Source organism: Eubalaena glacialis, chromosome 4, assembly GCF_028564815.1.
Source record: "Eubalaena glacialis isolate mEubGla1 chromosome 4, mEubGla1.1.hap2.+ XY, whole genome shotgun sequence".
Classification (NCBI taxonomy): Eukaryota; Metazoa; Chordata; class Mammalia; order Artiodactyla; family Balaenidae; genus Eubalaena; species Eubalaena glacialis.
In genome coordinates this window covers 52,407,417-52,423,431 of record NC_083719.1, presented here as the reverse complement: position 1 = coordinate 52,423,431, position 16,015 = coordinate 52,407,417, and the positions used below count along the sequence as shown (strand labels likewise).

The window sequence follows — 16,015 nt, the reverse complement described above, 5'->3', positions numbered from 1 at the left end:
CTAGGGCTTAAAAAGTTTAACCAGGGCTTAAAAAGTTTAACCAGGGCTTAGTGATTTTTTTCCCCCTTAATCTGAACTTCAGCGGCTAAGGGTCAACCAGGTAGCAGTCTGGCTTTCCTGGAACAAGTTTGTAATCTTACTTAAATTTGGTTGATGAGTTATGCAAGAAGCCAAATCTTTGAGAGCTCTCATGTATTCTGCACAGACATATAAGGAATTTCCACAATCAGGGGCCCCCCAAAGGAGGAAATGTCCTGAGGTGTATAAAAGCTTGAGAGACGAAGTGTGAGAAATTTCTCTCTTGCCACCTGATCCCAGTTGGAAATTCACTGGCTAACTGTGTCACTGACAGAACAAAACAGAGGATAATAGCCTCTGGCTGAAGATTTTATAATCGAAGCTGAGACAGAGTGGGCCATGTACATGTTTAGAACAGTGACTGCATTGTGAATTACAACAGAAGTCCCACTTATCAGTCACACAAACGTTTAAGACCACAGAAAGGCATCTGATTTGAGACAGGGATGACAAAATGGATCTTTTGGTTTTCCCCACTTTGCCCTGAATACAAAAGGACTGATGATGGCTTTGTTCTGGGATGAAGTCTTACATTCCTTTTGGGACCTACCCAATCATTAATAGAGAAAGAAAATTCCTGTCTGGAATCACTCCTACCATTTTCTAAAAGAAGTAACCTTTAGTCCTCATCACCCAATGGGGAAAGAAAGCACTATAAATGATGTCACGCCAGATATTTTGCTTTGCTGGCTAATCACTTTTCCTCATTTATCTTTTGTGACTGCCTCAACGTTAAACAATTGTAGTAAACAGTATTAAGAAACAGGGCTCTAATTTGACAATATATGTCAATATTTAAAGTGTCTCTGCCCTTTGAAGCAGGGATTACACTTTTAAGAATTTAATAGCTAAACAGACAGATGTGTCCAAAGAGTGAAAACGACATAAAAGTTCATTGACAGGGAATTGATTAAATAAATTACTGTACATTTACACAAGAAAATGAGGTGTAAGTTGAAAGTCTAGTTCCAGTCCTTGTCACGAACCCTGGAACTCTGAAGTTTTTATAGTCTTTCATTGATCTAATGCTTAATTAGTTGCTATCCTCATATAAGGAGGTTACAAATAATAGGCAGTGAGGGATTGAAGAGTTGGGTGCTTTTCCTTTGGCTCTTATTGGTAGTAAACAAACATTAACAACTCTGATGGGAGAAGGAAGTAAGGAATCTTCACTAATTCTGGACCTTCTCTAAACAGCTCAGTGGTCATCTTAGCCTGTCTTCTAGATTTACAGGATGTACCAATGCCTCTTGCGTATACAATATTTATCAGGTCAAGAAGAGTCCCACACCCATTCCTCTAATGGCTAGAGGTTTATAACCATTTAATCACAATACATAAAAATGGTTGAAGTGAACATTTTCATCTCTTATTTATGAGTCCTTTAGCCACAGAGTCTAAAAAACTCTTGGATAACAGATAGAAGAACACCATTTAATCCCACTGTTGACATGCTGAAAAGAGAAAATCAACCATTATGTTAGAAATAAGTCTCTGGTGGCAGGTGGCATGGTAATTGTAAAATTTTGTGGCACAAAGTTCTAATTGTACAATGGAGTCAACCAGTGTTGGGGAAAAACAGCAGAAAAGCTTTTTAAATATACCTTTCTTTTATAATTTCTTGATGTATTATGAACTTAATTGCCTTCCTCATATATTGTGAGCAACTTGAGTTGAAGGTTGTCTGTCATTTTTGTATCCTCAGTACCAGGCACAGCACCTGATACATAATGGGTACTTCATAGTCTTCAAATTGAATTAAAAAACAAAAGTCTGAAAAAAATTAAGAGAGTAGTTCTTAAAATTTTCTGATTAATGCTAGGGATCCTTTCCCCAGAAAAGTTGCACTTATCCATGTACACAAAAATTTCAACATAATTTCAGGGCAGTCATGGACATCTGTTCTCTTCCTCCTTTTGTAGATCTTCTAGGGAACCAGGGCTTCTACATTAAGAAATTCCGAGGTTTACAACATAATTACAGAGAGAAGTGGAGGAACATAATTACAGAGAGAAGTGGAGGAATCTTTAGAAACATTCTCCACTCCTTAATTTTTCTTTTATAAAATGCACAGAAACTTCACACAGAAACTTTTTCAGTATACTAAGGAAAAGAGCCTCTTCTTGTGGAAGGTGTAAAAAGAATCTATGTAGTTTTAGATTCATTTATAAATTAGATATTTTGCAGTAGAAAAATGTATCCTTATAGCAAAAAGTAATCTTAAAGAAGGTATGTTTACTTAACAAACATTTATGGCCTATTCCCTATGAGCCAAGGACTGTGGAGGACAGGGGATAGAAATAATGACCCAAAGAGATGGCAATGTGGTGGAATGCATGCATAATAAACTGGATATTTGAGTTAGATTTTTGCCTCTGTGTATGTGTGATGAAGATAGCAGTGGGTGGAATGGACAGAGAGCAACTGTAAATTCTCCAAAAGGGAGAAAAAGAACCTTATTCATTCTGTGAGAGCTTTTGGCTTTCTTATGGTCAAATACGGCTCTTAACCTCCCATTCTCAGTTACCAGATTACCCACCAGAAAACTGATAATAATGTCTGGATAAACACTGGCTGATCACGAATGAGGAATAAGGCAATGCTTAAACTACATCCCTATAGTATAAAGGAGCTGCAATCATCTAAATGCCATTTCTAAGATCCAGCATTGTAAACATTTCTTTCACCTGAGTGATGTTTTTCTGATGATTATTTGTTGCATCTTAAACTTTGGAGGAAACCTCAAAGCTGATCTGGTACGAACATCTACTCAAAGGAGGAATTCCCTCTTTAACACTCCTGGAGGCCACAGGCTTTGTTTGAACACTCATTAATAGCAGCGGAATGTATTTGTAATCAACAATAATTGTTAGAAACTGCTTCCTCATACTGAGCTAAAGTCTCCTTATATTTTCCAACCATTTCTCTAAAGCTTTGGCGCTTGAAACAGTGAAGGATAACTCTATTCTCTCTTCCATATTCTTCAAGTATTTGAAAACAGTTATCATTTGTATGTCTGAATTCATCTCCAGATTGAATTTCCCTAATTCTTTTATGTATTGCTCTTGAGAAGTATTTTCAAATCACCCTCCTTTTCCTACTCTTCCAAACATGGTAATACTTGGCCAAAGTCTGCTTAAAATGCAACACCTCAATTAGAACACGATATTGTAGCCGTGATTGATCTTAACACATCGGAGTCCAGTGGGACTTTTCTTTTGATCTGGACACATTCTTCCATCAACACAATTTTACAAGGCTTTAGTTCTCGCCTCCTGTCCCCTCCCAAGGTGTGCAGTACTGTGAGCTTATACTAGAACTTGGTCAAATAAAAATTTCAGGTTTTTTTTTCTTGAGTATACCACTATCAAGTCAGGTTTCCCCTCCTATCACCTTGGCAATGGAATGGGTCCAATTTCACCTTAAATTTGTCTCAGCACTGAAATAGTTTCAAATGTCATCGTATGTAATCATTCCAGCTCTGTTATCTGTAAATTTGATAATACCTTCTATAGGCTGCTTTGTGTCTTCATCCAAAGGACTGGAAATTTCCCTCAGTGCAATGTGAATCATTATTCAGCTCGTTCAGGTTGTTTCAATAGCTGGAAATCCAGCTGGCTAACGATTATCCTGTCATATCCTTCATCTTAGCCTTAAAGACATCCATCAAGGTGTCAAGTGTCTTGTTGGATTCAGTGAACACCATACCTTTAAACCATTCTAAGCCATACAGTGTCTCCGACAACAAATGCTAGTGACATTTTATCATGGCAGTAAAATTTTAGGTGAGCCCCCAAGCTCTATGAAATAAGCAGCTGGAATGGGTTTCAGCTCATATGGGCAGAAACAAGAGAGCCTGGGTCATATTCACCTCTTCCCTTGTACATACATAGTGGACCAGATGCACTGGACCTATATTTTATCAGGAAAGGAAATTACAAGGTAAATGCAGTGAAATAAAAACTCAAGAATCATTCACTGGAGAGGGGTGTTTGAAGGGTTGTTGTGTTCATTACCCCAATTTTTCAAAAAAATTTTTAACAAGTATCCATTTATCTAGCATTATTGTGGGTATGTTGGAAAAGGCTACCTTAACTTAGTATTTAGATTTTATAACCTTTACCATTTGCCTTGATACAGTTGGTACTAGATAATCACTTAGGTGGATTTGTTTCTAGTGGAAATTTCTCCATTAAAAATAAACTGAAAAAGTAAACTTTGGACATCGACTGCTTTTCATAGAAAATGAAAGCATGTCTTTTTTGCTTTTATTCTCATCAAATGTTCATAAGAGAAGGCATATTCAATTTTGAAGGGCTATCCAGTTTCAGATGAGAGACATAACTGTAATAATGTTATGTTGAGGGAAGAAAGAAACCTTGGTCATTGCATCTAGTCAGATGGGATAGGGTTTCTCTTTTAACACTCTTTGGGGATCAGCTAACTATGCCGAAACCCAATTCGGGGGATTAGTATTTTAATTAAATTTTCTCCAAGCATGAAAAATTCTTCTTTTAAATGACAGAAAAGGAAAAAATTAAAAATGGTCATAAACAAACCAGCAGATTCACTGGGGAGACAGGATCACTATACACCTTAATTCCTACACAAAGGCTAAAGGCAAAATGGTAAAGTAGAAAGTTAAGTCATTCCCTACTAATTAAGGTCAATTCCCTGCAAATAAAAAATCATGGTATCAAAAACTTTTAAGAGCTGTTTTCTGCTATTTTTTTGATTTTGGTCTCTTACACAATGCTGTTTGTCAGGTGTAAAGAGCTACCCGTCATCATAGTAGTTTAGAAAGGCAAGATTTTGGTGTAAATACTCTTCAAGAGAATTTTTAGTTCTTTATCTAGGTAACACACAACATTTGTACTAGAGGAAGAAAAATCTATATTAGGTGGCGTTACATTAGGACTTTTCTTTCTCTTCTCTGTAGCATCTTAAAATTAAACCTTTAGGAACCAAGCCTACCACATCTAAGATGTTTAAGAACTTGCCCTCAGTGAAATGACTGCCCTAAAACCTGAAACAGGCCCAAATCTCCTGGATCAATAACCAAGGAGACTTTATTATATGTGTGTCAGTCCATAAATCTAAAGTGTAGGTTGGTGAATTACAATTTTTATAGTTTTCCACCATTCAGAATACTCACCGACACTCTATGTTCTGATCTAGGAAAAAAAGCAGCAGATGGATGGCCACATTCAAAAAGGCTTTAAAAAATAGGTCCTTAGTTTTGAATTATGTTAGAGAATATTTCTTTTTTTTTTTTTTTTTCTAATGACTTAAAATTTTTATTTTATACCTATTGAAAGAGAATTGTAGAACTTATATAACATATATTTTATCATATCTCACATAGACAATATATGTTATACATCAGAAATATATATATATATACAACCATAAATCATATAGTTCACATTCTTAAAACATTTTCACATTCAGAGTTTGAATCTTCTGAATTGCTTTTTAAAGTCAGAGCCATCAATATCCATATTTTTTCTACCCAATATTATCCTCTGTTACATCAAAAGTGTTGTTGATGTAGCACTTTTTTTTTTTTTTTTAACATCTTTATTGAAGTATAATTGCTTTACAATGGTGTGCTAGCTTCTGCTTTACAACAAAGTGAATCAGTTACACATATACATATGTTGCCATATCTCTTCCCTCTTGCATCTCCCTCCCTCCCACCCTCCCTATCCCACCCCTCTAGGTGGTCACAAAGCACCGAGCTGATCTCCCTGTGCTATGCGGCTGCTTCCCACTAGTTATCTATTTTACATTTGGTAGTGTATATATGTCCATGACACTCTCTCACCCTGTCACATCTCACCCCTCCTCCTCCCCATATCCTCAAGTCCATTCTCTAGTAGGTCTGTGTCTTTATTCCCATCTTGCCACTAGGTTCTTCATGACCTCTTTTTTTTTTTTTCCCTTAGATTCCATATATATGTGTTAGCATACTGTATTTGTTTTTCTCTTTCTGACTTACTTCACTCTGTATGACAGACTCTAACTCCATCCACCTCATTACAAACACCTCCATTTCATTTCTTTTTATGGCTGAGTAATATTCCATTGTATATATGTGCCACATCTTCTTTATCCATTCATCCGATGATGGACACCTAGGTTGCTTCCATGTCCTGGATATTGTAAACAGAGCTGCAATGAATATTTTGGTACATGACTCTTTCTGAATTATGGTTTTCTCAGGGTATATGCCCAGTAGTGGGATTGCTGGGTCATATGGTAGTTCTATTTTTAGTTTTTTAAGGAACCTCCATACTGTTCTCCATAGTGGCTGTATCAATTTACATTCCCACCAACAGTGCAAGAGTGTTCCCTTTTCTCCACACCCTCTCCAGCATTTATTGTTTCTAGATTTTTTGATGATGGCCATTCTGACCGGTGTGAGATGATACCTCATTGTAGTTTTGATTTGCATTTCTCTAATGATTAAAGATGTTGAGCATTCTTTCATGTGTCTGTTGGCAATCTGTATCTCTTCTTTGGAGAAATGTCTATTTAGGTCTTCTGCCCATTTTTGGATTGGGTTGTTTGTTTTTTTGTTATTGAGCTGCATGAGCTGCTTGTAAATCTTGGAGATTAATCCTTTGTCCGTTGCTTCATTTGCAAATATTTTCTCCCATTCTGAGGGTTGTCTTTTGGTCTTGTTTATGGTTTCCTTTGCTGTGCAAAAGCTTTTAAGTTTCATTAGGTCCCATTTGTTTATTTGTGTTTTTATTTCCATTTCTCTAGGACCTGGGTCAAAAAGGATCTTGCTGTGACTTATGTCATACAGTGTTCTGCCTATGTTTTCCTCTAAGAGTTTGATAGTGTCTGGCCTTACACTTAGGTCTTTAATCCATTTTGAGTTTATTTTTGTGTATGGTGTTAGGGAGTGTTCTAATTTCATACTTTTACATGTACCTGTCCAATTTTCCCAGCACCACTTATTGAAGAGGCTGTCTTTTCTCCACTGTATATGCTTGCCTCCTTTATCAAAGATAAGGTGACCATATGTGCGTGGGCTTATCTCTGGGCTTTCTATCCTGTTCCATTGATCTATATTTCTGTTTTTGTGCCAGTACCAAACTGTCTTGATTACTGTAGCTTTGTAATATAGTCTGAAGTCAGGGAGCCTGATTCCTCCAGCTCCATTTTTCGTTCTCAAGATTGCTTTGGCTATTCGGGGTCTTTTGTGTTTCCATACAAATTGTGAAATTTTTTGTTCTAGTTCTGTGAAAAATGCCAGTGGTAGTTTGATAGGGATTGCATTGAATCTGTAGATTGCTTTGGGTAGCAGAGTCATTTTCACAATGTTTATTCTTCCAATCCAAGAACATGGTATATCTCTCCATCTATTTGTATCATCTTTAATTTCTTTCATCAGTGTCCTATAATTTTCTGCATACAGGTCTTTTGTCTCCTTAGGTAGGTTTATTCCTAGGTATTTTATTCTTTTTGTTGCAATGGTAAACGGGAGTGTTTTCTTAATTTCACTTTCAGATTTTTCAGCATCAGTATACAGGAATGCAAGAGATTTCTGTGCATTAATTTTGTATCCTGCTACTTTACCAAATTCATTGATTAGCTCTAGTAGTTTTCTGGTAGCATCTTTTGGATTCTCTATGTATAGTATCATGTCATCTGCAAACAGTGACAGCTTTACTTCTTCTTTTCCGATTTGGATTCCTTTTATTTCTTTTTCGTCTCTGATTGCTGTGGCTAACACTTCCAAAACTATGTTGAATAATAGTGGTGAGAGTGGGCAACCTTGTCTTGTTCCTGATCTTAGTGGAAATGGTTTCAGTTTTTCACCATTGAGGACAATGTTGGCTGTGGGTTTGTCATATACGGCCTTTATTATGTTGAGGAAAGTTCCCTCTATGCCTACTTTCTGCAGGACTTTTATCATAAATGGGTGTTGAATTTTGTCGAAGGCTTTCTCTGCATCTATTGAGATGATCATATGGTTTTTCTCCTTCAATTTGTTAATATGATGTATCACGTTGATTGATTTGCGTATATTGAAGAATCCTTGCATTCCTGGAATAAACCCCACTTGATCATGGTGTATGATCCTTTTAATGTGCTGTTGGATTCTGTTTGCTAGTATTTTGTTGAGGATTTTTGCATCTATGTTTATCAGTGATATTGGCCTGTAGTTTTCTTTCTTTGTGACATCTTTGCCTGGTTTTGGTATCAGGGTGATGGTGGCCTCGTAGAATGAGTTGGGGAGTGTTCCTCCCTCTGCAATATTTTGGAAGAGTTTGAGAAGGATAGGTGTTAGCTCTTCTCTAAATGTTTGATAGAATTCGCCTGTGAAGCCATCTGGTCCTGGGCTTTTGTGTGTTGGAAGATTTTTAATCACAGTTTCAATTTCAGTGCTTGTGATTGGTCTGTTCATATTTTCTATTTCTTCCTGGTTCAGTCTCGGCAGGTTGTGCATTTCTAAGAATCTGTCCATTTCTTCCAGGTTGTCCATTTTATTAGCATAGAGTTGCTTGTAGTAATCTCTTATGATCGTTTGTATTTCTGCAGTGTCAGTGGTTACTTCTCCTTTTTCATTTCTAATTCTATTAATTTGAGTCTTCTCCTTTTTTCTCTTGATGAGTCTGGCTAATGGTTTATCAATTTTGTTTATCTTCTCAAAGAACCAGCTTTTAGTTTCATTGATTTTTGCTATTGTTTCCTTCATTTCTTTTTCATTTATTTCTGATCTGATCTTTATGATTTCTTTCCTTCTGCTAGCTTTGGGGTTTTTTTGTTCTTCTTTCTCTAATTGCTTTAGGTGCAAGGTTAGGTTGTTTATTCGAGATGTTTCCTGTTTCTTGATGTAGGCTTGTATTGCTATAAACTTCCCTCTTAGAACTGCTTTTGCTGCATCCCATAGGTTTTGGATCGTCGTGTCTCCATTGTCATTTGTTTCTAGGTATTTTTTGATTTCCCCTTTGATTTCTTCAGTGATCACTTCGTTATTAAGTAGTGTATTGTGTAGCCTCCATGTGTTTGTATTTTTTACAGATCTTTTCCTGTAATTGATATCTAGTCTCATAGCGTTGTGGTCGGAAAAGATACTTGATACGATTTCAATTTTTTTAAATTTACCAAGGCTTGATTTGTGACCCAAGATATGATCTATCCTGGAGAATGTTCCATGAGCACTTGAGAAAAATGTGTATTCTGTTGTTTTTGGGTGGAATGTCCTATAAATATCAATTAAGTCCATCTTGTTTAATGTATCATTTAAAGCTTGTGTTTCCTTATTTATTTTCATTTTGGATGATCTGTCCATTGGTGAAAGTGGGGTGTTAAAGTCCCCTACTATGATTGTGTTACTGTCGATTTCCCCTTTTATGGCTGTTAGTATTTGCCTTATGTATTGAGGTGCTCCTATGTTGGGTGCATAAATATTTACAATTGTTATACCTTCCTCTTGGATCGATCCCTTGATCATTATATAGTGTCCGTCTTTGTCTCTTGTAATTGTCTTTATTTTAAAGTCTATTTTGTCTGATATGAGAATTGCTACTCCAGCTTTCTTTTGATTTCCATTTGCATGGAATATCTTTTTCCATCCCCTCACTTTCAGTCTGTATGTGTCTCTAGGTCTGAAGTGGGTCTCTTGTAGACAGCATATATATGGGTCTTGTTTTTGTATCCATTCAGCCAGTCTGTGTCTTTTGGTGGGAGCATTTAATCCATTTACATTTAAGGTAATTATCAATATGTATGTTCCTATTCCCATTTTCTTAAATGTTTTGGGTTTGTTATTGTAGGTGTTTTCCTTCTCTTGTGTTTCTTGCCTAGAGAAGTTCCTTTAGCATTTGTTGTAAAGCTGGTTTGGTGGTGCTGAACTCTCTCAGCTTTTGCTTGTCTGTAAAGGTTTTAATTTCTCCATCAAATCTGAATGAGATCCTTGCTGGGTAGAGTAATCTTGGTTGTAGGTTTTTCTCCTTCATCACTTTAAGTATATCCTGCCACTCCCTTCTGGCTTGCAGCGTTTCTGCTGAAAGATCAGCTGTTAACCTTATGGGGATGCCCTTGTGTGTTATCTGTTGTTTTTCCCTTGCTGCTTTTAATATGTTTTCTTTATATTTAATTTTTGATAGTTTGATTAATATGTGTCTTGGTGTGTTTCTCCTTGGATTTATCCTGTATGGGACTCTCTGTGCTTCCAGGACTTGATTAACTATTTCCTTTCCCATATTAGGGAAGTTTTCAACTATAATCTCTTCAAATATTTTCTCAGTCCCTTTCTTTTTCTCTTCTTCTTCTGGGACCCCTATAATTCGAATGTTGGTGCGTTTAATGTTGTCCCAGAGGTCTCTGAGACTGTCCTCAGTTCTTTTCATTCTTTTTTCTTTATTCTGGTCTGCAGTAGTTATTTCCACCATTTTATCTTCCAGGTCACTTATCCGTTCTTCTGCCTCAGTTATTCTGCTATTGATCCCATCTAGAGTATTTTTAATTTCATTTATTGTGCTTGTCATCGTTTCTTGGTTCCTCTTTAGTTCTTCTACGTCCTTGTTAAATGTTTCTTGCATTTTGTCTATTCTATTTCCAAGACTTTGGATCATCCTTACTATCATTATTCTGAATTCTTTTTCAGGTAGACTACCTATTTCCTCTTCATTTGTTAGGTCTGGTGTGTTTTGACCCTGCTCCTTCATCTGCTGTGTGTTTTTCTGTCTTCTCATTTTGCTTATCTTACTGTGTTTGGGGTCTCCTTTTCACAGGCTGCAGGTTCGTAGTTCCCGTTGTTTTTGGTATCTGTCCCCAGTGGCTAAGGTTGGTTCAGTGGGTTGTGTAGGTTTCCTGGTGGAGGGAACTAGTGCCTGTGTTCTGGTGGATGAGGCTGGATGTTGTCTTTCTGGTGGGTTCGTCCACGTCTGGTGGTGTGTTTTGGGGTGTCTGTGGCCTTATTATGATTTTAGGCAGCCTCTCTGTTAATGGATGGGGCTGTGTTCCTCTCTTGCTAGTTGTTTGGCATAGGGTGTCCAGCACTGTAGCTTGCTGGTCGTTGAGTGAAGCTGGGTCTTGATGTTGAGATGGAGATCTGTGAGAGATTTTCGCCGTTTAGTATTACGTGGAGCTGGGAGGTCTCTTGTGGACCAGTGTCCTGAAGTTGGCTCTCCCACTTCAGAGGCACAGCCCTGATGCCTGGCTGGAGCACCAAGAGCCTGTCATCCACACGGCTCAGAATAAAAGGGAGAAAAAATGGAAAGAAAGAAAAAAAGAGGATAAAATAAAATAAAATAAAGCAATTATAATAAAAAATAAGAAAAAAAATTATTAAGAGTAAATTTATTAAGAAAAAAAATTTTTTTTTAATTTTTAAAAATAAATTTATTAATTTTTTATACTAAAAATAAGAAAAAAATTATTTAGAAAAAATTTATTAAGAAAAAAAATTTTTTAATTTTTTAAAATAAAAAATGTGAAAAAACTTATTAAAAATTTTTTTTAAAATAGAAAATAAGGAAAAAATTATTAAGAAAACATTTATTAGGGGAAAAAAAAAATTTTTAAGCCAAAAAAAAAAAAAAAACGGACGGACCTAACCCTAGGACTAACGGTGAGAGCAAAGCTATACAGACAAAATCTCACCCAGTAGCATACACATCTACACTCACAAAAAAAAGGAAAAGGGGAAAAGTTAATATATCCTGCTCCCAAAGTCCATCTCCTAAATTTGGGATGATTCGTTGTCTATTCAGGTATTCAACAGATGCAGGCACATCAAGTTGTTTGTGGAGCTTTAATCCGCTGCTTCTGAGGCTGCTGGGAGAGATTTCCCTTTCTCTTCTTTGTTCGTACAGCTCCCGGGGTTCAGCTTTGGATTTGGACCCGCCTCTGCATGTAGGTCCCCTGAGGGCGTCTGTTCCCCGCCCAGACAGAACGGGGTTAAAGGAGCAGCTGATTCGGGGGCTCTGGCTCAGTCAGGCCGGGGGGGAGGGAGCGGTACGGAGGAGGCGGGGCGAGCCTGCGGCGGCAGAAGCCGGCGTGACGTTGCAGCAGCCTGAGGCGCGCCGTGCGCTCTCCCGGGGAAGTTGTCCCCGGATTACGGGAGCCTGGCCGTGGCGGGCTGCACAGGCTCCCGGGAGGGGCGGTGTGGAGAATGACCTGTGCTCGCCCACAGGCTGTTTGGTGGCGGCAGCAGCAGCCTTAGCGTCTCATGCCCGTCTCTGGGGTCCGCGCTGATAGCCGCGGCTCGCGCCCGTCTCTGGAGTTCGTTTAAGTGGCGCTCTGAATCCCCTCTCCTTGCACGCCGCGAAACAAAGAGGCAAGAAAAAGTCTCCTGCCTCTTCGGCAGCTGCAGACTTTTTCTCGTGCACCCTCCCGGCTAGTTGTGGTGCGCTAGACCCTTCAGGCTGTGTTCACGCAGCCAACCCCAGTCCTCTCCCTGGGATCCGACCGAAGCCCGCGCCTCAGCTCCCAGCCCCCGCCCGCCCCGGCGGGTGAGCAGACAAGCCTCTCGGGCTGGTGAGTGCTGCTCGGCGCCGAGCCTCTGTGCGGGAATCTCTCCGTTTTTCCCTCTGCGTCCCTGTTGCTGTGGGATCCGCGCTGATAGCCGCGGCTCGCGCCCGTCTCTGGAGCTCGTTTAGGCGGCGCTCTGAATCCCCTCTCCTTGCGCGCCGCGAAACAAAGAGGCAAGAAAAAGTCTCTTGCCTCTTTGGCAGCCGCAGTCTTTTTCCCGGACTCCCTCCCGGCTAGCACCGAAGCCCGAGCCCCAGCTCCCAGGCCCCGCCCGCCCCGGCGGCTGAGCAGACAAGCCTCTCGGGCTGGTGAGTGCTGGTCGGCACCGCTCCTCTGTGCGGGAATCTCCGCTTTGCCCTCCGCACCAATGTGGCTGCGCTCTCCTCCGTGGCTCCGAAGCTTCCCCCCTCTGCTACCCGCAGTCTCTGCCCACGAAGGGGCTTCCTAGTGTGTGGAAACCTTTCCTCCTTCACCGCTCCCTCCCACTGGTGCAGGTCCCGTCCCTATTCTTTTGTCTCTGTTATTTCTTTTTTCTTTTGCCCTACCCAAGTACGTGGGGATTTTCTTGCCTTTTGGGAGGTCTGACGTCTTCTGCCAGCGTTCAGTGGGTGTTCTGTAGGAGCAGTTCCACGTGTAGATGTATTTCTCATGTATCTGTGGGGAGGAAGGTGATCTCCGCGTCTTACTCTTCCGCCATCTTGCCCCTCCCTCCCGAGAATATTTCTTAATGAGTATTTGATCTTATTGCTGTTCTTTGGTAGATTTTATTTTAAAAAAATTTTAAACTTTTTTATTGAAGTATAGTTGATTTACAATGTTAATTTCTGCTGTATAGCAAAGTGATTCAGTTATACATATATATACATTCTTTAATATTCTTTTCCATTATGGTTTATCATAGGATATTGAATATAGTTCTCTGTGCTATACAGTAGGACTTTGTTGTTTATCCATTCTATACATAAAAGCTTACATCTGCTAACCCCAACTTCTCACTCCACCCCTCCCCCAACCCCTCCCCCTTGGCAACCACCAGTCTGTTCTCTATGTCCGTGATTCTGTTTCTGTTTCATAGGTTCATTTGTGTCATATTTTAGATTCCACCTATAAGTCATATCATGTGGTATCTGTCTTTGTCTTTCTGACTTACTTCACTTACGATGATAATCTCTAGTTGCATGCATGTTGCTGCAAATGGCATTATTTCATTCGTTTTTATGGCTGAGTAGTATTCCATTGTATATATGTACTACATCTTCTTTATCCATTCATCTGTCGATGGACATTATGTTCTTTGGTAGATTCTAAATACTGGATGTGAACCCTAAATAAAAAGAACACCACAGCAGTTTTGTTTTCTTATGCATTTCAGTTTTAACATTAAAGTATGAAAGAAATGTGAGTTCATTCTCATGGATAATAATGTAATTTTATTGTGTGCAGCCTTTTTCACACCAAGTATTAGTTTTTCCATGTGAAATAAGTTAAGATTTAAAATGATAAAGTTATTGTTAAGGAGACACATTGGACGATAGAAAAAGCTGAAGAGAGTTTTTGCCTGAAACTGGAAGACACAACAGTCTGGAAAAAAACAAATATGAGAAAAGTATCATACATTGCTCAGACAAACCCCCTTCCCCCAAAAGAAACCAGCTTCACGGACCTGAGGTGGTGATGCTGAACAAATGTCGGGGAGAGAGGGCCAGGCAATTGTCTCAGAAGGGAGGGTGGGATTTCCTGTGATGTTAAGGGTATTTGCTTGACAATAGTAATCTGAATTTTCTTCTGTGTCTCTACAGCTCTTGATTTTTCCTGTTGTCTACAGTTTGACTATGCAGCATAATATTTTTTTTTTATTTAGCGCAAAGTCCATTTGGACTAGAGAATGGAAAGGTTCTAATTTTGTTCCTGGCCAGCAAAGTCATACCTCAGGTAAACACTGGACAACAATTAGAAGTCCTGTGAAGAATGCATACATTCAAAGTTAGTTTTTTTTAATTTAAAAAAAAAAATTATCCTGTTTTGGTTTCTTCATTGAGTAGACTCCTAGAGGAAAAATAAGTATGTGAGTTTCCTGGTCTGCTGCAGAATTGGAATTTAGGCCTACAGTAAAGAGAATTAAAGTGATCCAAAGGTTCACTTACAATCACCAGACAAAATAAGCCATGGAAGAGCCTCCTCGCCATGGCTGAGAGGCAGCACACATAACACTTGGGGCAGCCGTCCTCAGACACGTCTGTGCAGACCCCACTCCTCTCCTGGAGTTTCTGGACTCTTCATGCTCCACATCAGCTTCAGCTCTCTTCCTGTGGCACTCGAGGTAGGCCTTGTGACATGTCCACCTGCCACTTCGGGTGAGGGGTACAGTAAAGGAGGCAAAGTCCCTACCACTTATTAGAAACATGAGAAGAGAAAAATGTCCTTGGACTTGCTTTAGTGTTCTAATTGGCAAATATGCAGAAAGTCTGACACTCTTGTATGCTGAAGTGGAAATGAACCTCTAATCCAAGATCCAAAATTCTCTAATACAAGATATTAAAACCTGCAATATACATTAGGTAATTTCAGCTAAAACTCATAATTTTCTGGTGTTCTCTGACTGGACGTTAGACAGAAAAGACTAAACCAATTGGAGTAACATTATTCAAGTGTGGCAGAAAGTTGGAAATCAGGAGGCCTGAAATACAAAGATAAATGCATTACTGAGGCATATTCCCCTGGCCCTGAGGTATGCAGGCAAAGAGGTCAGTCACACTTTACTGGGAGACAGAGTCAAAGTGGATGCAAGGCTCCGAGACAATATTTAACAGAGGAACGTGGTGATTCATTTATCAGTTCAGAAATCCCAAGTACAAAACTTCAAGATATAAGAAGGATCAAAGTATATAATGTATATGATTCAATTTAAAAATTCTTAGATAATAGTAATCTAGATTACAACAGTAAAAAAATCAAATTACATTCATATGAAACTTTTATAAAATGAAATCAAATCCATTTTTATGAAATTTTATAGTACAATTATTTTCTAATGGGTCTTTTCTTAGGTCACAGTATTTATAATTCCATTTACATCTGTATAATTTTTCAAATCAAAAAACAAAAGGAAGTCAATAGAAATCTACATTTTCATTTGCAAAACTCCCTTCAGTTTCCAGGCCAGTAATACAAGATGATGTCAGCTTGTCCTCCAGACATGGACTGCTCCCAAAGATCCCCAGTTTACGGAGCATGCAGGCCTCTACTCATTAGGAACGCTTTTTGGTTTGGCTCACGTTTCAAGAAATTCTGGAGCATGTCCATGCCGTCCATAGATCCCCCAGGTTTCAGGATTAGGTTTCTGTATTTCATTCCAACCTGATAAAATAAAACATGCCTAATAATTCATGGTTATAGCAATTTCCCAAATCTCTAGATACGAAAGAGAAGAGAAAAAGGGACT

At 38.8% G+C, this 16,015-nt stretch overlaps 1 protein-coding gene across 3 annotated transcripts in view; it reads right to left on the bottom strand.

Moving 5' to 3' along the window:
- Window positions 1-15,613: 15,613 nt before the first annotated feature.
- The window catches only part of NLN (neurolysin), a 95,206-nt gene continuing 94,804 nt past the window's right edge, over window positions 15,614-16,015 (bottom strand). For all 3 annotated transcript variants that reach the window (XM_061187861.1, XM_061187863.1, XM_061187862.1), the window contains one exon: window positions 15,614-15,930. In XM_061187861.1, the coding sequence (XP_061043844.1) occupies window positions 15,796-15,930 (135 nt within the window). In that variant the 3' untranslated portion in view covers window positions 15,614-15,795. The remainder of the gene's footprint in view (window positions 15,931-16,015) is intronic.